The 25,212-nt window shown below is 36.9% G+C and overlaps 1 protein-coding gene across 3 annotated transcripts in view; it reads left to right on the plus strand.

Moving 5' to 3' along the window:
* Positions 1-17,419, plus strand: part of LOC126267134 (uncharacterized) — a 126,926-nt gene extending 109,507 nt beyond the window's left edge. For 2 of the 3 annotated variants that reach the window (XM_049972057.1, XM_049972059.1), the window contains 2 exons: positions 3,391-3,612; positions 16,098-17,419. In XM_049972057.1, coding sequence (XP_049828014.1) covers positions 3,391-3,612; positions 16,098-16,274 — 399 coding nt within the window. In that variant the 3' untranslated portion in view covers positions 16,275-17,419. The remainder of the gene's footprint in view (positions 1-3,390; positions 3,613-16,097) is intronic. The other variant, XM_049972058.1, reaches the window with a different exon arrangement.
* The last annotated feature ends 7,793 nt before the right edge of the window (positions 17,420-25,212 follow it).

A 25,212-nucleotide genomic window follows, 5' to 3' on the forward strand; every position in this document is an offset into this window, starting at 1 on the left:
AGTCTTTTTGTTGTGCCTCTCAGCAACCCGTCATCTTCGCTATGTGATGTGTAACAACTATCGTTTTTGTGCATAAGCTACTGATAGATGTTTCTGCTTTTCACAGTGAATGTCAATATAGTAACACAAGTGGTCAGGATATTTCACTCTCCCATATTTGACATAAATAGGATAGTTTAGTCCACAAAACTGTTCTAAAGTCACGTAGTGGACTGCCAGTATTCACCATAGCCAGTGAAATAATACAATCTGCATCCCCGTTGAACAATAGCTCATATGAGTAGTAGAAGCACAATAAGGGTATTACATGTGAGTACTCAAAGCGAATTGGAAGAGATGTGCTAATTTTGTATCTTGTTTTACAAAACTCTGGTTAAACTACTGAAAGGGGTTGTTGTTGGTAGTGAAAGTAATTTTCACACCTCATTGTGTTTCCTAATGTAGTAATTCATCTAAAGAGTAGGTTTAAAATCAGAAACTTTATGGTACTGATAATTTTTGATTCAACAGAGAGTTGTCATAACCAACTCTCAAGAAATATTCAGAACTAGACACTGCAAGCAATACGGATAACTTGACCACACACAGCTCCCTGAAGCAGAGGCACTCAGATCACGGTAGTCAAATTAGTGGATAATGGACTCAACTTTTAATAAGTTTACATGCAGCAGCCAAAGGCTTGAGCAGATAAGGAAAGGTGATCTTCCTTGCCTGATCTTACAGAATTATTTCTGGGCCTCAATAAGATCAGCATAGGGTGTTGCAAAACATTGTTTTCAATTCAAAGTAGTGTGCTCAAAACGTTATCATAAAATTGTGCTTAAAAGAGATCAGTCTTCAGTCTTGGAAGAGATCAAGTATCAGAATCGTTTGTCAAATGAAGAAGGGATTGCTCTTCTGCAGCTACATTGCTGGCCATTAAAATTTCAATATCATGAATGCGACATGCAATAAACATCAAATTGGCGTGAACTTACTACATGATTTGATACGCAAGTGATTATTGTTTCAGTGTAACTGCCTGATGTAGGTAGAACAATACTATCTACATTCTGTATACATGGACAGATAATGCAGTGGATTTATCATTCAGAAATTACTCACTGGCAGTGTGGTTTCAGTTGCCTGAGACTGCAGTCTGTGTGTGTGTGTGTGTGTGTGTGTGTGTGTGTGTGTGTGTTGTTGACAAAGGCCATTGGCCAAAAGCTTTAAGTGTGAAAATCTTTTTGTTGTGCCTATATGCGACTCAACATCTCTGTTACATTGTTGTTAGTAATCCTCAGACATAAAAAACAAAAATGACCATTAAATATTCTAGCCAATATATTTCTCCAAAAATGTAATAAAAACTATGTCTCTTTATACGAAAAGTCACAATAAGCCATGTTGTACTAAGTGATTTTTTAAATATAATGATTACATAGGATTTAAATGGGACCTTCAACTTTCACAGTTATAGCGAATATATTGTTAAAAGTGATGACGCTATAGACGCTATAAACTGTATACTAAATTTTACATCCTATACAACCCCCAAATCACACACAAATTTAATCGTGTATTCTTGCTGTTACACTGAATATGTGCCGTAAATAAAATTTCATTATTTGCCAGCCTTTCTGGTGTTGTAACTTTAATAGCCAGCATTGTAGTTGTCTTCAGCAGCATTTATATAGCTGGTCTGATGCTATTGAGACTGAGTACAAAAGTTTGAGCATCTACCAGTTGCTAGAGGTTGCTTTCAGTCAAGAATCAGCAATCAGTTGTACTTCGTCTTTCCTGAAGGTAGCTGAAAAAAATTTTTGGTGCAAGAATTGTATACTTTCCAAGATAAGATAAAACTACTTGGCAAGGTAAAGATGTCTCAACCTGGAGGTTGTTTTGAAAACTGCAGTGCTTTCCTAGGTGTCCTGTGGAAGTAATCATAAGTTTCTTGATATGAACTTAAATTATCAGTTACCATAGCCTGTTGTAATTTTCTTAGTTTTGTGGTTAATTGTTACTCAGCAAGTACTCAAAGTATGCTATCAAGAGCAAGAAAGTAATTTCAGAATTCATTATTTGCAGATAATTTTTGTGTTTTCTGCAGTTCTTTGCAATTGATTCTGATAAAGCTGCAGTGTTGAGCAACAAGTGATTAAAAAGAATTTTATGTCACAAGTACTATATGTAAATGTCCCTACAGTCTCCTGTTGCGTCAATTGTGACGGTTACTGGTAATTATTGGGCTACAAGTCCAAAGGTGGGCACAATACTCAGTTGGAAGTAGGATTCTTTTTTTTCTGCTAGTAGTTTCTTCTTTTGCCTCTAGCAATGATTCGGGTGTGTGAAAAATACAGAGTTGCGCTGTGGTTTGGATTCTGCATTAAACTGTAGGTTCCCTATAACAGGTGAGTAAGGTAGGTCAGAGAAATATAAGAGCATATTATCAGCAACATGACTGTGTGTAGTAAAACATTGAATTCTAAATTATTGGCATCAGACTTGCCATAGGTGTCTGCAAAATTGGGAAAAGTGCCAATATGTTTGTGGTGGTAATGTAACAGGCACATAAAGACTAAGCAGTTCAGTGGGCACAATTTTTAATATGTTCCCCGTATCGGGATTTAAGATGCTTTCTGGATACATTCATTGTGTTAGCTGCAGGTGTGAATTTGATGCTTTAAATAGTGCAATTGGAGATATTAAAGTACGGTGACATTTCCTTGATTTCACAGGTGCTGTTAGTGATCCATTAGATATTCAGTGAATATAGCAAGCAGAGAAAAGATGTTGCACATTCTGCTCTATTACTGGCAGAGGTATTGAAAGAAAGTAGACTTCATATAGCTCCCAGGATATTTTGAAATCCACCAAAACATGAAAACTGCTACAAGAGTCAGAGGTACCTTCTTACGGTATGATGTCACATATGATGTGTGTTCCTTACATACCGTTGCCTAGCTTCAGAGATAGAAATTATTTTAGCAAGAATACAAGGAAGAAATCATGTTAGCAGGAATATGAGTGAATAGAAGTGAAGGAGAATAAGTTTGTTGGTACAAACCATCAGTCATGTTATACTGTATGTACTTCCTCTTGGTAAAAGGGGACATTCTCATCTTTTTTTATCTGTAGAGTATTGTTTTCCACACACACACACATACAGATATATATATCTACTTCAGCAATGGGCAAAACAGTGTGGTTTGTGTGTCGTGTCCAAGATCCATTATGCATTGTCCTTGTCATTTTTTTGAAGAACGTATTTTATTTTCTATCACTGTAGTAGCTTTTTGTGGACTGGAAGACATACTGTGAACTCATTAGTTAACAGGTATTGAAGTTATCATTGATTAATGTACAAATATGTGGTTGGTTTCATATAACCTCTGTTACAAATGTGTGTAGGTGCAGTTAATTGACATTGGTGGAATAAGCAAGAAGAAGAAAGAACATCTTCGATACCTTGCAAGAGATTTTGCAGACCTGCCTTCACAAGCAATGTGTTGTCGCTTGGCAGGCACAGCAGCAACTGGGCGTACAGTGTGGCCTTGTGAAATTAGAGAGCTCTTCGTGGAAGCAGTAATTGGTAGAGCATTCACTGCCACACTGATTGGTATTAGCCAACAGGTTAGTCACATTTAAACTTCCCAATGTCCAGCTGTAGATTTGTAGTTTAGAGATATTAAATGCATGGAAAGCTGCTTCTGTTGACTGATAACAAAGGTGTATAATATTTGAATATGAAGCAGTTTTTATTATGTTGAACATCAACAAAAATCAGTATATGTGAGATGGAAAGTGAAAAGGTGCCTCTTGTCAGAGAAGTAAAACTTCCAGTACAAGCAATAACATTTGATAACGTCTAAAATATCTATTTTTGTTTTTTGTGTATTTTAGTAATTTACTTCATTCTGTACAGGCTCATATAAGTTCAAAATTTTGAAAAAATCTAACAGGACTCAATAATATCATTAAAAGCAATTGATGCAAGTCTTCTGAAAATGGTACTCTTGCCATTACGGGGAAGTAACATTAGCCTGACAATGGTCTCTTTTTCTAAATGTCCCAGTTGTGTATTCAATACTTCAGAAAATATTTGGGAGGATGACGGTTCAATCCCGCGTCCGGCCATCCTGATTTAGGTTTTCCGTGATTTCCCTAAATCGCTCCAGGCAAATGCCGAGATGGTTCCTTTCAAAGGGCACGGCCGACTTCCTTCTCCATCCTTCCCTAATCCGATGAGACCGATGACCTCGCTGTCTGGTCTCCTTCCCAAAAACAACCAACCAAACAACAATCAGAAAATAGTATCTCCTAAATTTTATAGGCATTGTAAGGAGCTTAAAATAGCTTTACTTATGATGAAGACAGATAAAAGAAATGGTCCCTTTTATATGAGAGTTATAAGAACCTACAAATGTTGCCAATTTGAATTTGGCAACCCTAAAATGCCAGCCGATAGTTCATGTTTCTGTAGCAACGAAAACCTACACCTACAATACATGTTACATCTGCTGTTGCTGGTGCAAATGATGGAGATAAAGTTGCTGTGAATATGTGTGACTGACTAAACATCTTGAAGAATAATAATGCTAACAAGATACTTCACATAACTAAATATAACCTTGAGTTCATTGTTAGCTATGTGTATTGCAAAATAGACATTAATTGAAATGAATCTGCACACCGCATCTTTCCTGAAGAAACTGGACCCGTTGTGTTTCCTTGTAAAGTAGTTCCTACAGGAATGGCAAGACAATAAAAAGATTACGTATATGAAAACATCATGATCTAATGCAGAGAAGGAAAAAAGACTTTCTGTGTTCTGAAGTGGAACCAGAACCTGAACCAGAACCTGAACCAGAACTCAAGGCAGTGAAAATGAGGGTCCTGAGGAAGAATCTGACCAGCCAGAAAGTCCAGAACAATAGGAGAAGAGATGAAAACACTGCTCCTGAACGATCTTGAACACCATGAGGTACAATTATTTCAGAAGCAGAAAATCAAATCCTTTGGCCAATATAAAATAGTTGATTTTAGTAACCTATATTTGAGGGTTTTGTGAATTCAGAACTTTAGGTGGTTTTGTGTCCATTAATAGCTTCAGAGTCTGAATTTGATCTAAAATATGCCATAACATAGGGTAAACATACCAGTAGTGTGAATAAAAGTGCAGGATATTCTACTTTTTTTGCAACTTGAGGCCAGTTTATTTTGTTTTAAATTTTTTGTACACTATAATGTGCTATAGGTCTGCAGGGATTAACCACTTACTATGTTACATTAACTTGAAAAAAAGATGTCAAGTTGCAGACAGGCACAATGAAAACACACACACACTTCAAGCACACACAACTGCTGACTCCAGTATCTTTGGCCAGAATGCAACATATTGTGCGATCCAAGCAGCAATCTGGAGGGGGCAGGGAAGGGGAAGAGATGCACTAGTGTGGTTGGGGAGAGAGACGAACGCTGTCTGATGGAGTGTGCAGGGACTAGACTGCCAACAGGCACAGCATCAGGAGGTTACTTGCAAGTAACAAAATCAATCAAAGCCACATAATCATTACAGTTATTACACTCGTGCATTTAACATTGTAGTAAAATCAGAAGCAACTCATATGTTGTATGGTAAAAACACAAACCATTGTGCAGATATAAGTAAAAACTAAACAAAGTCATTCTGCGCACATGATTCTGTGTCCTCTGATTTTTAACATAGCAATATAGATAAAAACAATAAATCACATCAGTCATTAAACCACTAACTAGGTTTGACACAATTATTAAGTTATTCAATTGCACAACGTCCACATAATCAATCACCTTACATTTTTAGTTTGAATCTATTCAGTGAAAACAAATACAAAACAAATTTGTAACAAAAACACACTTGTACTTGCACACTGAAACACTTTCACTAGATGCATGGCTGCCATGCCACTCTCTGTAGTACATCAGGTGTGCCCCTGTCCAGCTGCACATCAATACTTAAAGATCTCATTAATGTGGTGTGGAGGGCCATAAGGTCATCACTGCCACTCTGGTAAGCCTCGAAAGTGCATAATTGCACCAGGCATCCTAAGCATGGCTGCTATGTTCAGTGTGGAGACATATTCTGTGACTGCACAGTGTTGATATTTCGAGTGGGGTCAGCTCCATGCTCAGTACAATGGGAGGGTGCAGTCCCATACCTCGCACTGATGCCGTACTGATGTTCAGGCGTGCAGGTGGCAATTAACGTTCCCCATGTTGCAAACTCTAAGAAAGACAAATAGCTCCTAAGTGTCCACTTGTAGATAACACTTATAACACTGTCAAGATAATTTATGCTTGTGAAGTTCATTACGAACAGAACTGTGTCTTGGTTGTCACCATCACAATAAGGCTTGCAATGTCTCCTTTCCGTTGTTCTTTCTCAAGCCACAAAATGAGTTCAATCCCCCCCCCATGGCACACATGTGACATTTTTTAAATAGTTTTGAGTTGTCCGTCTCGTTCAGCTTTCCTGTCTCATCCGCACTTCCCTCTTCTTTCTTCACCACCTTCTTTCTATGTTCCCTTTCCTTGTATGGTATTTTGGTCCTTTTCTTCAGTTTTGGTATTATTCTATGTGATTTCTTGGCCAGTTTCCTCTTCTTCCAAAAGGCTTTCTTCCTCATCTAGATGATGTTTCAATTTAACATATTTTACATGATCCACTTGTGTCTCCTTCCCATAGTCTAATTCTGTCATAGTCCAATCTAATCTCATAGATGCTGTTGTGTTTCTATATGTTTCTTTTCTTTAGAGGTAACCATTTGCTCTCTTCTGCCCTCCTAAATCTCTAACATATTTTCACTAAAACTGACCTCTACTTTTTGTTCCATTGTACAGTCTGCTCTTAATGTGCCATCTACACACAAATTTTGTGCTACTGAAGCTCCCTAGTGTATGCAGGGTGTCTCAGGAGAAACGATCAGTAGTTGGGGATATGACAGGAACAATAATTGAAAGCAAAAGTGTGTAGTAAACATGGGCAGTAAAGTGCATACCTTAAGAGCTATGAACATTTGTTGAGTAGAAGAGGTGTGCTTAACAGCCGTGAAAATTAACAAGTGGTAATAGAGCTCATATTTACTTAAGTTTTTTGCTTTGAATTATCATTCCTGCCCTTGAATTATGACCATTCCTCCTGGGACCCCAGTACTCTTGGGACCTCCAGTATTTCTTCCTCTATTTCCACTGCCTGTATATTGCTGTTTTCTTTGGAACAATCTTCGTGACCTAAATCTGTATTTGCAAGGCTTGCTACACTCTTATCTGCAGCTGCTTCAGTTTGATCTTGTTTTTGAAAGACTGTCGACTTCGAAAATTCTTTCTTTGTTATCAGTTTCTGAATCCTTGTAGCTGACCTTATATTCTTCTGGCTTACTAGATGATAACAATGAAACGTCTTCAGATTCTATCACTGTTTCTGCCCAAAATTCTTCTCTTATTTGTCTTATTCATCCCTCATGTTCTTCCCATTACTTCCACCTTTTTCTCATTTGTTCCTAACGTTCTCCCATTAATGCTTCCAGCACCTTTAGTAGCCTCAATTCACTGATGGTCATTTATTCCTTCTGCTGACCTTCAAATGACTGTTTAGTCTTGACAATCTGGCCAAAAATGTAAAATACAGTTCTAACACAGTTCCCTTTGAACCATCATTTGCTGTTCCACACCCCAGAAGTATGACTGTTTCAGTTGTTCACTCAGCTCTTCTTTGGGGGGGGGGGGGGGGGGGGACAGTTTTGTTTCTTGCAAACTTATTCTTCATTGTCTTGGATTGTTGCTGTTGTACATTGTGTCCTCTTAGATGGTGCATGATGATCTTGAAATTTCTTCCGTCATCTCACTTTTGCAAATATGATCAACTTATTCAGTTCACTGTTAAGAAAGCTCCGTTCCAGCCACATAATCTTCTGCACTGCCCATGCACTCAAGACTGCAAATCTTCCCATCTGTTGTCAGCACACACCTCCCATTTTTTTGTGATCATGATGTTAATTTTAACAGTTCTCTTAGCTTATCTTGTGCGTGTTCTTCTTCACCAAAGATTGTATAACCAGCTAGCATTTCTCCAAGCATTCCTGTATTTATCACTCTCACTATATTGGCGTAGGCTTCTGGTTATCCCAAGGGTTTCCAGTTTTTAATCTGTATGCCACTGTTTCCATCTCCATTGTAACTCAAAAGGTGTAATGAGGGCATGTCCAGCATGGTCTCCATCCAAGAAGTGGGTGTGCTGCTAATTCTGCCTGTTATGGTAAAGAAGGCCAGTCTCTGCACCTTGCCAAGCTCCTTAGCAGCCACCATTCTACTTTATTCCAGTATACTGTAGCTCCATAAATTATCATAGATCTTATTTCAGTGGTGTTTATCCAGTACTTACTTCTGGAACTTAGTCCTCAGTTTTAGCCTCAAGCTCTTTTAGTGCACATTAGAGTGCTTCCAACTTGTAACTTATATTCTTTAAGTGTCAGGTCCATAAGAGTTTTGCATCCAAGGTTACTTCTAGTTACTTCACAGTCACACTGTCCCCACCAGTGATAAGAATTTCTTCAAAAAGCTTGAGATTCCTGTATGTGTCCTGGATAGGCTTCCTTGTGAATGGTGCCTAAGCACAGTGACTTGATTGGTTTCAGTGTTCCCCAGTTCCACATAGTTGATTTTCTAGTGAGATTTTATGAATTCCAGCACAGTTAGCTGTACCTTTCACCTCCTCACAGAATACCTTCCATGATGATAGTTTCACTTGCTTAGTCACAAGGTTGTACTTTCCCCATTGACCTTTCCTTGTTGCAAAGTTGAACAGTCTTCTTACCTGGTTTCTTTGCATTTACATTTTATTGCCCCACCAATGTATGTTCTTGTTTGTGCACTTCATGGTGACTGGACAGTTTTCTAAGTGTAGCATCACTTCATCTGACATTTCTTCAAGATCAAGCAAAGTGAGTTCAGGTTTTTCTTATATTAGTCCTAGTCTGTTTTCCTAGGGTTCCTATTTCAACACCAAATGCAGTATATATGTGTTCAGATAAGGATTGATCCAATGTCACATCACATTGTTTGGCATAGCTACCCATTAAGGTGGACCCAAATGTTATGTCACATACTTCTTTCCTTCATATATTCCTGCATGTAGGTTCCCTATCCCTAATCAGAATCTCTAAATTGCTCACAAACAGGTACTGAAATATATGCTCACCTCTGCTGTTGGTGTCTCAGCTTCCCCTCACCAGGTTGTAGGCATTGGAATCACAACCAATCAACAGTTGTTCATTCAGTTGCGAGCAGCTGGCTACCAGTCTCCCCACTTCCTGGGAATGATCAGCATTGTCCTTGTAAGGAGGCCAATAAAATTTCCCTTGTGCTTTCCTTCTCGCACTGTTTCACACTGATGGTCACTAAGTCTCGAGAACAGAAGTCCACCATTGGTATGAATGAAATTCCATTCTTGACATAACTGCATGTTCTGGAGTTTGTAGACTTCTAGTGCCAATCAGTTTACCTCCAGTTCCTCTGAGGCCTGATACACCCGCTTTACACAAATAGGGTTCCTGACTTAGGGCCACACCCACATCCAGAAAACGACTCAGGGCAGCAGATGGCTCCTCCTTACTACGACACATGCAGCCACCAACTTGCCGCCATAATCACTTCTGATGTCTTTAATTATGCTGACGGTAACCTGTGAGAACCCTAAATGCAATTTCAGGTCCTGTTCTTGCATTGCCCTCTGAGATTTTTCACCGAATTCCATCACAAAGGTTTGATCATCAGACACAACTTCCCAGCTGATTATCCTCCAGTCCTCTGTTGAGACCTACCAGTTCTACATATGTACTTCCTTGATTGAAACCTTTGGAAGAGCATTCTAAGAAGTTTTGGTACCCAAACTGCTGTCTTTGCAATATTTAAGAGTGTAGTTGCCGTCTTGACCAGCAGTTTCACCTTCTCCCATGGAGATATCGTGGACATCATCTCTGTAAGGTAGACTATTGTTTCCATCTCCTCACAGAGAAAGATTGGAACACATCTTTCTACACAGACCCTCCTGAATTTGAGGTCTGGCCTTCCCCCCCCCCCCCCCCCCCCCCTCAATCTTCTCAAAGAGACCCATCTGATCTACTTCCTGCTGCTACAAGCCAGATATCCAAGTTAGATAACTGTCATCCTAAAAACCAAGACTGCATTGCTATAGGCCTGTTTCCCTGTTTCTTGCTTAGGCTTTTTCTGGATCCAATTATCCTTAGAAGTGGGATGTTACACTCCCTTGTTCTCTTGTTCTTTGTCGTAGCAGAGGAGAGCACAACTTGGGGAACTCAGATTGTAATGAGGCTTGGTTGGTTTGTAGTTTACCTAAGGGGTATTCTCCTCTAGCAGCAGTAAAATGCTCTGGCCAGTCAATTCCTTGAAAAAAGGTTTCAAAGTTTTACCCACACTTTATATAGTGGTTTAATGAACGCTCGAGCTTGGGTTAAAGTAACTCATTGTTAGCACGTTTGATTTTCAATCTGCTGATACAGTTTTAATTCCAGCTCCCACCAAATCTTTTTTATTTAGTTATAATTAGAAGGATTTTTAAATAAAATGAACAACCAAAACTATCATAAATGAAATCAATAATGATTTTATTTTGTATATGATATAAATGTTTGTTAGACTTAATGAAACAAGTTAAAATTAATATAGTATTTTAAAATATTTAAATGAAATTTTATTGCAACTGTGACAAATTATCTGGTAGAATGAAAATATCTTTTTTATTATATTACAATTGATTTACATTTTTCTTACATACAAAAAACTTGAATGAAAATGATCATAACAACGCTGAAACAACTATCCCGACATGTGGCACAATTTTCAAAAGATGAATTTTTATAAGATCAGAATTTTATAAAAGATCTGTGGGAAAACACACTTCACTGACATTCATAAAAATTCCTCTTTCATCCGAAAGTTAGGAAGTGTGCCGAGCATACTGGATTATTTCATTAAAAATTGGCGATGAAAGTTGATGATGTAGTGTTAATTGTATTTTTATGCAGTCTTCACAAGAATGTATTTCTCTATCATATTTGGTGAGACAAGTACAATTTTGTATGTGCTTTATTAGATTTTTCACTTGCCAATAAAAGTCGACCTCAGAAGGCTGAACAAGAGTAGTACACTTTTGGGGGAATCACTTTAATGGTGACTTTTTCTCATCTTGAAAGACCTCATCATATAATTCATCCTTTGTTTGGTTACTCCAAGAGTGAATAATCAACTAAAACTTTCCTTTCCCCACATAACGCATCAGACAACTATTAAGGAAGTCGACGTACAGTTTTGTTGTTAACTTTGCAGATTTTGACGCCGTTATTACAACATTTGTATATTTTTTTAGAATGTTCGTTAACTGTTTGTTTAACTTGAAGGCCAAATTTACCAGTTGCTTCTTGCAAACAGACAGACAAATACTCTAGCTGCTAATCTCCCAGACAGAGTTAGAGAGTACTGTGCAATGTATGTATGTGCAATTTCATTCATGTCACACCTTTGAATGAACATCATGTTGTTCCTTTTTTCACAAGAGTTCTATTGTAGACAGACTGATACTGATATCCTAGAATGAATGATCATATAAAGTTGATCGTCGGTAAAGCAGATGCCAGACTGAGATTCATTGGAAGAATCCTAAGGAAATGCAATCCGACAACAAAGGAAGTAGGTTACAGTATGCTTGTTCGCCCACTGCTTGAATACTGCTCAGCAGTGTGGGATCCGCACCAGGTAGGGTTGATAGTAGAGATAGAGAAGATCCAATGGAGAGCAGCGCGCTTCGTTACAGGATCATTTAGTAATCACGAAAGCGTTACGGAGATGATAGATAAACTCCAGTGGAAGACTCTGCAGGAGAGACGCTCAGTAGCTCGGTACGGGCTTTTGTTAAAGTTTCGAGAACATACCTTCACCGAAGAGTCAAGCAGTATATTGCTCCCTCCTACGTATATCTCGCGAAGAGACCATGAGGATAAAATCAGAGAGATTAGAGCCCACACAGAAGCATACCGACAATCCTTCTTTCCACGTACAATACGAGACTGGAATAGAAGGGAGAACCGATAGAGGTACTCAGGGTACCCTCCGCCACACACCGTCAGGTGGCTTGCGGAGTATGGATGTAGATGTAGATGTAGATGTAGATGTAGATGTAGAAAGGAGAAACAGGATAAATTAAATTATATTGTATGGAGGGTGAAAAAATAAAGCAAAATTTTTTTAAGTGACTGTGTGTGTGTGTATTGGTGACAAAGGCCTTAATGGCCGACGAAAGTTCTAATTGTGTGAATATTTTTGTTGTGCCTATCGCGACTCAGCATCTCTGCTATATTGTCTCAGCATCTCTGCTATATTGTGAGTAGTTACTTTCGTTCGCTAACATTGTTAAAGTAATCTCTGATAATTTACCTGTCTGGTAAGTGTTAATAATAAAATCTTTATTGAAAATAGGTATTAATTTCAGTGTCTGCATTCAAAAAATCTCAGCAGATGCCAAGGTTTGTTCTATAATTGCAGTTTTTTTTCTTTTTAAATAAATTTTGTGACTTTTTGTTGATGAACTGATGCTTACATTTGAACTTCTTGACCTGTCATGCAGAGCCTTTAAATTCAAAATGTGCAAACTGCCCTGCTGCTGCCAAGGCCAACTGTTGCAAATTCTGTCTCTTGTTGATAACTTTCTCTAGCTTCCACAAAACAGTTATATGCTCCAGAATGAGATTTTCACTCTGCAGCGGAGTGTGTGCTGATATGAACCTTCCTGGTAGATTAAAACTGTGTGCCCGACCGAGACACGAACTCGGGACCTGCCCGAGTTCGAGTCTCGGTCGGGCACACAGTTTTAATCTGCCAGAAAGTTTCATATCAGCGCACACTCCACTGCAGAGTGAAAATCTCATTCTGCAATTCTTCCCCAGGCTGTGGCTAAGCCATGTCTTCGCAATATCCTTTCTTTCAGGAGTGCTACTTCTGCAAGTTTCGCGGGCAAGTGCTCTACCATCTGAGCTACCGAAGCACGACTCACGTCCGGTACTCACAGCTTTACTTCTGCCAGTATCTCGTCTCCTACCTTCCAAACATTACAGAAGCTCTCCTACGAAACTTGCAGAACAAGCACTCCTGAAAGACAGGATATTGTGGAGACATGGCTTAGCCACAGCCTGGGGGAGATTTCCAGAATGAGATTTTCACTCTGCAGTGGAGTGTGCGCTGATATGAAACTTCCTGGCAGATTAAAACTGTGTGCCCGACCGAGACTCGAACTCGGGACCTTTGCCTTTCGCGGCAAGTGCTCTACCATCTGAGCTACTGAAGCATGACTCACGTCTGGTACTCACAGTTTTAATCTGCCAGGAAGTTTCAGTTATATGTTCGATGACTGCATACTTGTGAAAGTGATTCCCACCTGGTGTTTTTAAATTTCTTCTTCCCATTTGGATATATATTCCTTAGTTTTTAATCAGCTGCAACCTTTTGTGGCAATGTTTGTACGTCGAACTTTTGCAACATTAACAATTTTGGTTTTATGATCCAGAGAGAGAGAGAGAGAGAGAGAGAGAGAGAGATATTCTGCCTTTCTTCCTTTTTTTGCCCTTCTGGTTCATATTCATTTGATGGTGTAATATGTTGAATTTCTTCAAAAGGTTCCTAAACAGAGTTTTCTTGTTTCTGCAAGAGTTCTTCGTCAGTATCAAATATTTTGTCACCCATTGTGTCTGTAATACATGTCTAAAATTCTGCGCCTGTCAACATTGCTTTGTGAGAAACCGAAGTTGAAGAGTCTGGGGCAATCAGATTATTATCGGGCAGCAAGCCTATGTAATGAGCAACTGCATCTCTCAACAGTAACTTCAGCTTTTCACTGTATAATGAGTCTTAAGTAATTTCATCTCCAAGTTCTGATACACCCATGGTTTCCTTATTAACAGATATATTCAGTTCCACAATCTTTAGCAATATAAACACTCCATACTTGGCTATGTATTTGAGTTTACTCAATACAACCAGTTAAAATGTAGAATATGGGAATGTGCTGTAACCTGTAAGTAGAATGATTTTAATAGTGCCCATAGTGTGTGCTGTTTAAGACTTTCCTGACATAGTAACTGCTTCATTGGTTCACAGGCATCACGTCAAATAATATTGTGCAGCTTCCACAACATTGTCCGACACAATGCCCATGAACAAATGAAGCAGTTCCCATAGTGTCTCCGATATTCTGAAACATCTGCCTATCAACAACACATAAACAGTTTAACTCGTCCATAGAATAAACGCATTAAAAAAAGTTCTAATGAACAACTTGAACCTGTTCACATACAGTAACAGTTAAAAAACTACTAATGACTTTTTAATGACAATAGTACTGTATTAATATTTACCTCTCCTCTAAAAAATGGTTTTACTATTATTTAACTATTTTAAAATACTATATTAATGTTAACTCTTTTCATTAGGTCTAACAAACATTTGCTTCATATATAATATAAAATTATTGATGATTTCATTGACAATAGTTTTTGTTATTCATTTTACTTAAAAATCTTGCTAATTATAACCAAAGGAACAAATATTTTTGGTGGTAGCAGGGCTTGAACCCAGATCAGCAGGTTAAAAGTAAGTGTGCTGCCAATGAGCTATTTTTACACAAGTTGCACAGTTCATGAAACTAGCACATAAAGTACAGGTAAAATTTTGAAACCTTTTTTCAGGGAATTGGCTGGCCAGCACATTGTACTACTGCTACAGGATAACCCCTTTAGATAAACTACAGGCCAAACAGGTCTCATTCCATTCTAAATTTTTCAAGTCGCACCCTCTCCTTGCTAGTGGTGGAAAGGTGGTAGGGAGCTGTATATCCCATTCACTCTGAGACAGTCTCATGCTATAATTTATGTTTAAGAAGCCATTTATTGCCTTCCTATTCTTTTTGTTCTCTTAGAACGTTCCTCCTGTTGATTTGGTCCAACTTATCAGGACAATTTCCAGTCATTCTACTAGTCTGTTGCCCAACACAGTTGTGGAAACAGCTTCCGTTGGTATCACCCCCAATGCTTGAATGTACGAGTTCTTATAAAGACCTTTGGTTTCTGTTTTATTTTCTGTGTTCTCCATTTTGGTCCCATAAGAATTGGAGTTATATTAGGCCAACACCATGGAGCCTCACATGGCGTAGCACTAATTACTGCAGAAGACTGCCGGTACCCTATCTGTTACGAGCTGAACGCCATGTGATTCCTGGGAACGAAATTCTGTGTGCCACATTGCAGTTATTGATGATACTGCATTCTGCAGGACTTAAAAAAAATAACTTTAGTCTACTGTGTGGGCTATTTAAAACATTAATGAGACTTGCCCTGAAAGTAATTCCAGACAGTTTAGATGTTGGGAACAAAAATTACCTTTTTCATAAGCAAATGAGTGTGATTATCACAAAGTAAGTGCTGAAGAGTGAAATGACTCCAAAAGTGAAATGCGAACACTGTCTCGTTTTGGTAAGGCGTTATAATATGCTACATTGGAAGCGATGATTGGTTTGTGCAAAATTCAAGCTTATATTTAAATATTCCTGCATATGTTTTCAACGAAAACTTAATAGTTCCACACAAAACAAAAATTTCCACAGTCCTGGCGGGATACCATACACCGAAGTTCGGCACGAAATGTAGCCAGAACAGGAGCTCAAAACCAGGGGGCAGTCATTATAAAGTAATACATCTATATCTGGTTATTACTTCCTGTATTACATGGAAAATTAATTATGGATAATTTTTGCTTTTTATGAAGGCTTCAGATTAGAATATACAGAGCAATTTGTTTTGAGTGACAGTGGAAAAAGTTAGGGAATGACAAATATTGATATATGTGGACAGGATATATAAGCCAGTCCCCCCCATTGTATCCGTAATATATTTTATGTAATTTGTTTTATATTTGTTACACTTTATATTTCAAAAAGTGAAGTGGGTATGCTTTTCAAAGTTGATACTTGTCTGTAACAAAAACAAAGACATTCACCAAAGCAATGCCTGTTACAGAGTGGGATCCTATCTGTGGATCTTTTTGAAGATACAGATGATGACTGTAGTGAAAGGGTTGCTGACTGGCTATCAAGACTGCAGGAGGAGGAAGCAGAATCAGAGAACGAAGAGAGAGTCATTTTGACTGCTAAGCCATCGCTGCAGGAACAGCTTCAAAAATTCACCTGTATTTAGAATTTAAAGAAGTTCTTGCTTAGTAAACATTTGGGAGTATTTATTTAAATAATGCAGTTAAAAGCATATATTGTGATTCAATTGTGAAAATATGTATAGGTATTTATTCTGTTGATCCTAGTATGTTAGATGTATGTAGTAAATTGGGCTAGTGAGAAGTGCGTTTTCTGTAAACCATTTATTCAGTTACAATCATGTGACAATAAAATGTATAGGATTTATGTTGATTTGGGCCATTATGGCTCAAATTGGTTAGTAAAGCACTCAATTTTATGAGGAAATTTGTGATATGTAAATATACTATAGCACTAACTGGTAAGGCTCTACTAACATAATTGAAATTGTGAGACTTTTGTAATTTATGTGACAGATACTTAATTTTTCAATTATATTACATTTTATTTTACAAAAGTGTCAGACAATATATGGGATGATTCAGGTTCCCATAGATTTGCTCCTGAGTAATGTTAAGATGTTTGGTGTATTTAGTACATATCTGCTAAGTAATTACCAATAACTTACCCTGAGTGTGTGACATGGACTTGTTGTGGACATGCAAACACACAATTTTAAACATGTAAAGTATGGGTTCTTTAACTTTTGGTTTACTGAGCTCTCATTTCTATGGAATCTGAGAGCATTATTGTGATTATGATACCCTTCTGGTGTTGTCACTGAGCATATGTCATACTGTTGATATTTTATAGCTTAGCACATGTTATTAATACGGTAATATTCTTTGGAATAGAAACAACATTTAGGGAAGAAGAAAATGTACAGAATGCTTCGCTTATTGCTTTTTGTTATTTTGTTATATGTCTACATATATCTGTGGGTTTTTGATGTGTATTGACCAATGTGTGCCAGCTGCAAGATTGAGCACTGGAAATGGTAACTGGAACTGATGCTTATTGGTAGTAATATCTAACAATGTTCAACAATAGAGAAATGGGAAAGGGCAAAAGTACTTTCATATACCTCACATTATTAATGTTCTGGTTGTCAATGTCGAGGATAACCTCACATCTCTCGCTCTTTAATTCTATCTGTTTTGTACATTTATAAATATTTACTGTAGACACAGTATTAAATTGTGCAAGTGTTTTGATTTTTAGTTGCTTCCTCAAACAAAAGATTGAGATACATTTTCAGTTTTTTATTTTGCACCATATTTACCTCTATTTCATTAAATAGTGCCATCTTAATTTATGTTCTTATCTTGTGTAAAAGTGAGAAAGACATTGATTTTCCTGTGACATAAATTTCCATCATCTTCATGTTCTTCTTCCAACATTTCAGCCACATATCTCGCAGCCATCTCCAGAATGAGCCAAGAGACTAAAGCTATGGTACTTATACCATTCTTTTAAACCACAGATACAGGGGCACCAGAGACTTGGATCAGCAGCAAAGAGTATGCACAAATTAAATCTGTGGCTCCACTGTTGATGTATGTTGGGATATCAACATTTTGTTATGACTTCTTCTGTGGAGACATCTGTTTGGGATTATTATATAAAGTAATGAATTTCATGGTTTATCTAGTTTGAAACCACTATCTCTGTTAATGACATTCTTCACCAAACTAAGTCTCAAAACATTAAGTGGATGCTAGAAATTTGACATTTTCATTTCACACACAGTGACCAATGCTGATGCAGTTTTCTGGCACAGTTGGTTTATTGTGCTGCAAGAACCGGATGTACTCACAGTGTTCCATGCATCTTTCATGAATGGAACGAGTACTGTAGCTCACTCTGAGGATGGCCAAAAGCTATACAGTCAGAATATTAGAAGAAGAGAGCGAGTTTGTGTGGCTGCTGCATGGCATTGTCTTTGTTGTTGTACATATATAATAAATTAGCTGATTTTTTTAAGTTAAATTTAAAAAGTTGTGAAAATTGCCGAGAAAACACTGTTTCCAATTTTTATAATTGTTAATTTTTTACAGTTCATGTGATTAAACTATTTAAAAAAGAAATTTTTCAGCAACTATTGAGAAAATAATTTGGCAATCACTATGCCTAATTGTGACCATCCTGTGAAAAAATGAGAACCATTGTAAAAAGGGGGGCAAAGATTTTATGTCAGATTAAAATTGTTGTAATCAACATGCACAACAGAGGTGCAGAAAGAAACAAAAACATGCAAGTGACATTTACATTTGCTCAGGAAGATGTTCATAACATCAGTAGAAATCCACCAAAGGCAAAAGGTAGAAACAATCCCTGAAAGGAGGCTTGTAATTTTGTGGTGTAGATCAATTAGACAGAGTGGCCTGGTCCAGCAAGAAGCAAAATTTTATGAACTGCAATAGTGATGAATAATGAGCTGGCAGACAAATGAATGGCAAAACAATTCATACAGTAAAGTAAAAAGTACAGATTGTGTAATTGCCTTAGCAGCTGTATTTATGTTGATATGGCCGTAATGGACATGGAGGGATGGAAGAAATCAAATCAAAACAAAATAATAAAAGGGTATAAAAAAAAAGAAAATAGAGAATATCTTGACAAAAATCAGAGACAGGAGGTACACAGAGCAGCTTGAGGAGAAGACAGTATAGGTTAGAATCAATGGGAAAGAGAGCAGATTTGGTTACATAACTGGCCTATAAAGTATTGGAGCTTCTTATAGCTTTGAATAATTTTTAGATCATTCTAAATGCCAGAGCTGATGTACCAGGCACCACCCATATCCCTAACTTCATACTGTTTAGCAGGTTTTGTCATCAGGTCTCATTGTCACAGTCCCTTTTGTCGCAGTTCTGTCTGCATGTAGAGCTTTGCAGTATTTGCATTACAGCTAATAAATGAATTAATGGCCTTAGAAAATAATGTCTCCTGTATTTTTTGTTCTTCATCAGTATTTAGAATTTCAATTTAACAGTTTTATTGAGGGTTCATACTTCTTGCTGGACAATTGTTTTGTTGTTCCCAGCCGACAGCAGTATACTTCATTTAAAAGAACTTTGTGATTAACATTTTGCAAGTTGAGTGGTAGCACCAGCAATCAGCCAGCCAGTCTTTCTCATGTGCCAAGTTGCCACTGCGTAGTGTGTTTTACAGGTACGCACAACGCAGAGCCTTGTCTAGCATGACTGGCTGCATGCACCAGCACTTGCCTCGTCACTACAATCTGCCAATAAAAAAGTTATTTTGATGAGATATAATGATTGTGCTAAACTGCTTGTACTGGTGTACAATTTAAATAGTGCACTCTGCTAGAATTGCTCACTGTGGAAGGGTGAATATCTGTTTCCATGAATGAATGCTCCTGAGGGTGCAATAGTGCCAGTCAGGATTTCCAACAATTGGTGTGGTACAGTAATAAAATGGAACAGGTACAATGGAAGCTTGATAATGCAAGCCTGAGGAGCTTCCCGCACAGTATACTGTCGTCCAGCAACATTCTGTGTTTCAGTTGTATTATTATTAGCAATTCCTGCATAACAACAGATGAATTATATTTCTTCATATTCAGTGTAAATGAAATATGGTTTCAGTTTCTAGCAGTATATACCATTCAAAAGTTTGTACATTCGAATTGTATGGAGAGCAGTAATAGCTGAATGTTATTGCTAGGAATAGTACATGGATCCATGTACTTTTTGGAGGTATTTGTATGAAATGAAAGCATACAAGTTCCCTGGGAGGTGGTTGTCGGGGGGGTAGGGGAGGTTTATATATAAACTTTTTAAAAATATGCTCTCAGGATGAAAGTGGTTTTAAATTCTTTGGTTGCAATATTTGGAGTATGTCAGTTACTTGGAGGAGGGGGGGGAGAAGGGTTGGCATATGTGCTATTAATATATTAGTGTCTTACAAACAGGTGAAAGTTCTTAACACACTGTGAAAGATTTCATTCTGTAATCATATGAAAATTACAGGAATAATTATGACTGCTCATTGGTTTACAGCCAGTGGTGTGCAAGAGCTGAAATATGGTCCATGAAAGGTTCTTAACATTTCCAATTTTTTACTCTTACGTGGGCGGTGCACCGTTGCATGCACGTTGAGTAATGGCAAATGTAGGTGGGCAGGGTCGGTGGGGAGGGTAGGGAAAGGGGGGTAGGTTGGAGGAGAACAAGTTAATCGCACTACACTTTCTTTTGGCTCACTAGGCAGTGTCAGTCAGTTATTGTTTTTGGCTGTTTAGTAGTTCAATGGCATCAGTAACTTAATTGATCATTAGTCCTCTACATTGCTACCAATTTATGACTTATGCAAAAGAGGTAAATACAAATGAAGTACACCTTTTTCTCTGTTAAACTCTTTTAATCATAACTAGGTATTACAAAGGCGAACATAGGTGTGAGTAAAACTACTTGTTTATATGCTTTTGCCTATTATGCTTATATTCAATTGCATTTCTGTTTGATTTTTGCAAAAAGGCATTTAAAAAAATACAACAGTAATATTGTTAAACACTGATTTACTTCCATAATGAATGACGGATAAATAAAATCACAGTGTTTTATACACACAATCATTCTTGCGAATGATTTCTTGAAGGCAGCAAAATTAAAATGCCACTGAGAAACAGTGCATCGTAATCTCCCTCACCATCCACCAGATGAAACTCAGTTCTAGTGGTACAAGATTTGTGTCATTAGAAAACATATAAGTAGAGTTGCTTGAAATATTGAAATTGACAGCACGACCAAAAATGCCTCATACAATAGGAGAAACATTCATGAAACCTTGTTTGTTCAAAGCTGTCAAAATAGTTTTAGGGTAAGAAGAAACAAAAAAATTACAAGAAATACCTCTCATGAACAACATGCTAAATGCACAAATTGAAATCGTGGAGTGTCCAATGAGAGCAGTGGTCAATGACAAAGATAGCTCGAATTTAACGAGTGTACATTATATGTTTTGTCATATCTTTGTTGGTCTTTTCTTTGCAGATTTTATTTGTGTTATTTGCTGTATATGCTCTTATTTGTTTGTAACTAGGATAGTGCTGTATTAAATAAAGTAGGTGTATCAGAATGCATTTTATTGACTCTTCACCCAAAAGTGGTGACCCCAGCATAATCAGTGTGTAGATGACAATGCCCCTTCCATAAAGACTGAGCAGCAAAAATTGCCGACAACAGGTTCTTCTCTACAATCGCCTAATGCGTTTGTCACTTCCTGCCTACCCCTATGACACCTTATCGAGGTGGGGTAGTGTAAAACTACTGCCTTTTTTGTCTATGAGGCCACAGTTATGGTTGCACAAGTGGATACCATTTTTCAGCTGCACAATGTTGTTTCAGACATGGACCGTTTGCAGAGAACTCTTGTTCATCCAGCATATCATTTGAAAAAGATAGTCGACAGTGATTTTGGTATCAGGGAATCGGCATTTCACCTACTGTACTCAATCTATGCTTTGGTGGGTCCAGGATTTCTTTCAGAGCAATCCAGATTATTTTGGGTGTGGTAGCTCCCATATGCAGTTTGTGACTCTAATGTCAGAATCTGTGGGACTTGCATTTGGTGAAACTGTTTATTCATGCTCAGCAAAGGATGAAGTCGTGGGTGCTGTGCGTATCCGGCACAGCATGTTGTGTTTCATAGCTGAGCATCAGCCAAGCAAAGTGCAGACCGACCTATGGAGTGAACCCTCACTGAACTGGTGTGACTCAACACCAAGATAGCATATGGCAATCCTAGGAGCCTATGGTATGCCAATGACGAGCCTATGTGCGATTTTTAGTGCAATTCTAGGCAATGATCATGACCTTGCAGGTTCCCGAATGATGCCAGTGGATGCGTATAGGTGCACGAGTCTGTTCCAAAGTCATCAAGTGCACTCCTGAACTACACAATGTCACAGTTTCTGCCAAATGCAAATCTTCACGAATGTTTGCCATGGATACAAGATCTGGAATGGAGATTTTGTTCAACACATGGTCATGCCACATGAATTGAAGGATAAGTCTCAGTCTAATGGTGTTCCTATACCAACAGCCACAAATCAATCTCTAGTTAAGACATATGAATGGAACATATAATATTGACTCAGCAGGATGGTTCTCCCCCCTTGTGGCGTTTCTGAGTGGCTGACATAACTAAGCCCATATTGGGTGCAGACTTTCTTAAATTTTTCTTGTTATCTCTGGACCTCCATAATCATCCTCTTGTACAGTCTCCTTCTGTAGCCACAATGCCTCCAGTGTTAGACACCAGTAGATAAAAATTGCCGATCTGGTCACTCAGGGTTGGTTAATTGGCATTTTTCATGTACTACTACTGATCTTTGTCCCACCTAACTCAACCCTTCCAACCATCTTTAAAAAAATAAATTTTACTGAATATAATGAACAAAACTAAATAAAAATTACACATTTAACCAAATATATAATGATTTGAAAACCATTTAATTGTAAATTTTTAACCAAATATAAAAACAATTAAAAAGCAATTAAATTTAAATAATTAACTAAATAAAAAAATATCGTACACAAAAATTTTAATTTTTTTCTATATGTCGAAGGATTCTCTTACTCTCTGTTTTGCTTGCATATTAGTAGTTTTGTTATGGTGAGTAAGGAAGCTAGTAATTTTACAAGATGTCCATGATGTTTGTGTATATAGTGGTTTAGAGATATATGAATAAAAAATCTATGCAGTGCCCATATATAGGTAAAGTATGAAAATGTTTCTGTTATTTTGCTGTACAATGAAGCTGAAAGCATGTACCATATTTAATAAGTATATTTTAAAAATGCATCAATTCATTACACTTGTGCAGAAGTACAGTATGTAGGGGTCCCTCTGGCTCACCAAGTACTGGATGTGAGATTTTGCCATGAGAGTAACATATGCCCTTTTCATTCTAATGCATTATGTTGGCTACATTTTTTATCCTTCCCCCTATGATGACTACTTTATAATTAAAGGTAAAGATAAGAATGTGTTTGTCATACAGCCTTTTTAAATGATGCTCTTGTCGTGAGTCTTAAGCACCTTGGAAGCTGTAAGAGATGTTTGAAGCTCAGCATCTAAAATGCAATGGACTTGTGACTATTCTAATGTCTATGTAGCTCTTACGGACACCTGGCATTCTGCATCCATGTTCTGGCGGACACAAGATTGCTCTGAGATTCGTTGGATGTAAGTAGCTTGAGGTCTCTTAGAACTATATGCTAAATCAGACAGGTTTGTGAGGCTTATAGAAATAGTTATAAATGTGGTTCTCACGCTTACAGTCTGATTTTTCTGTATCTCCAACAAAAATCTCCAGCTAAGTCAGACTGTGTAGGAACTCAGTATCATAAACTATGCACTCAGTAACATTGGATTTGCACTGCCATGGAATAATCTATACACTCTAAGAGTTCCCAACCATCATGCAATCGTTGTTGGCATGCCACTGCATACATCATATTTAGAAATGTTAATAATACTTAAAAAGATACAACTTTCTAAAGTACCCTGCGGTCTTCCTCAGGGTTCAAGCTGTCTGCATACTAAATATCAACGGAATCGGTTCAGTGATACTTGTGAAAACATACTAGAATGAGTTACTTTCATCACTAATAAGATTAATAATACTGGTATTAGTATGGAAATACGGATTAAACACAAAGAGAATTGAATAAGTATTGTAATGAATTTATTAAATACAGCATATCAACAAATGACCATTTTCACAAATATGACGATGAAGTTTGAAAGTCAGAGTAAATAGCTCTTTCAAAGAGTAATTAGTGTTACATATTTCGTGTTATATTGTCCAAATCAATAATGTGTTGCATGACACACACTCTATAGTAGCCTATGTTCTTCCTCAGTGCACAAGCTTCCTCCATACCAAATTTTATCAAAATCTTGTTTCCGTCATGAAAGGACAACAGATAGGGTTACTCTTGCATTTATAATATTAGTGTGGATTCATTTATTAAGAAGAACAACAATTCTAATCTTTCAAAAAATTAATGCGTTAGTATTAAATTTTTATGTGATGTTACTAACTGAATATTAAATACTAGACATGGTGATATAATTTTTGTAGAGCTTCATGATGAGTTTAAAATTATTTTTGTAAAGCAGATATAATAAATTAATTAATAACTACGATTTTAATTGTTTTGAAGAAGGAAATATTAAATTAAAATATAAAAGAAAAATATAGAATTTTTAAACTAAAATGTATAAACCTAATACAAAACATAAGTTCATTTTTAAAAAATCTAATAAATCTTCAATTTTCTAAAAATCAAATAAATTTTTTATCATATGGATTAGATCTGCCAAAACTAGTTTTCAAATATTTACAACATTTTTTCATTTTTAAAAACCTAATAATTTTTTTATATTTTAAGTTATCTCCCTCGCAAATCTAGTATTCAAGTATTCAAAACTTAAATAAACTTGATTTTTCCATTTTTAACAGAAACCGAACTGATTTTTAATTTTTTAATCTATTAAATTACTTGTTTTTTTTTTATTTTTTAAAGAACATTATAAAATTTTTTCTTTATAAATACAAAAACAATTAAACCACATCAAATATCTCAACTCTACCACTTTTGTATATAAGTGATTTAAAGGGATATTATAAATTAAGAAAACTTAATTTAATTAATTTTGTAATTAAACACATCATAACCTGTCACAAGAATTGAAAGAAAAAATTGGAAATAATTACCTTATTATAATATTGAAAATAGTGATGAAGTTTTTAAAAATGAAGAAGGTAGGCCATTAAAAGAAATAATTCTTTTTTCTACTAATATGTTTGTGGGAAAACAAAAAATTGAACAGTCCATCAATATTTAGTTGATTAAACATTTAAAAAAAACTATACATTCTGAAAATAAATTAAACTTGTTTGACTCAAACCTCTTCTTGAATGCACCCAAGACAGAAATTATGAAACTTGTGAAATATTATCTACAAATACATCATGGACTGAAGATAAATTTTATCATCGTACAGACTGA

Source organism: Schistocerca gregaria, chromosome 4 (genome assembly GCF_023897955.1).
Source record: "Schistocerca gregaria isolate iqSchGreg1 chromosome 4, iqSchGreg1.2, whole genome shotgun sequence".
Lineage (NCBI taxonomy): Eukaryota > Metazoa > Arthropoda > Insecta > Orthoptera > Acrididae > Schistocerca > Schistocerca gregaria.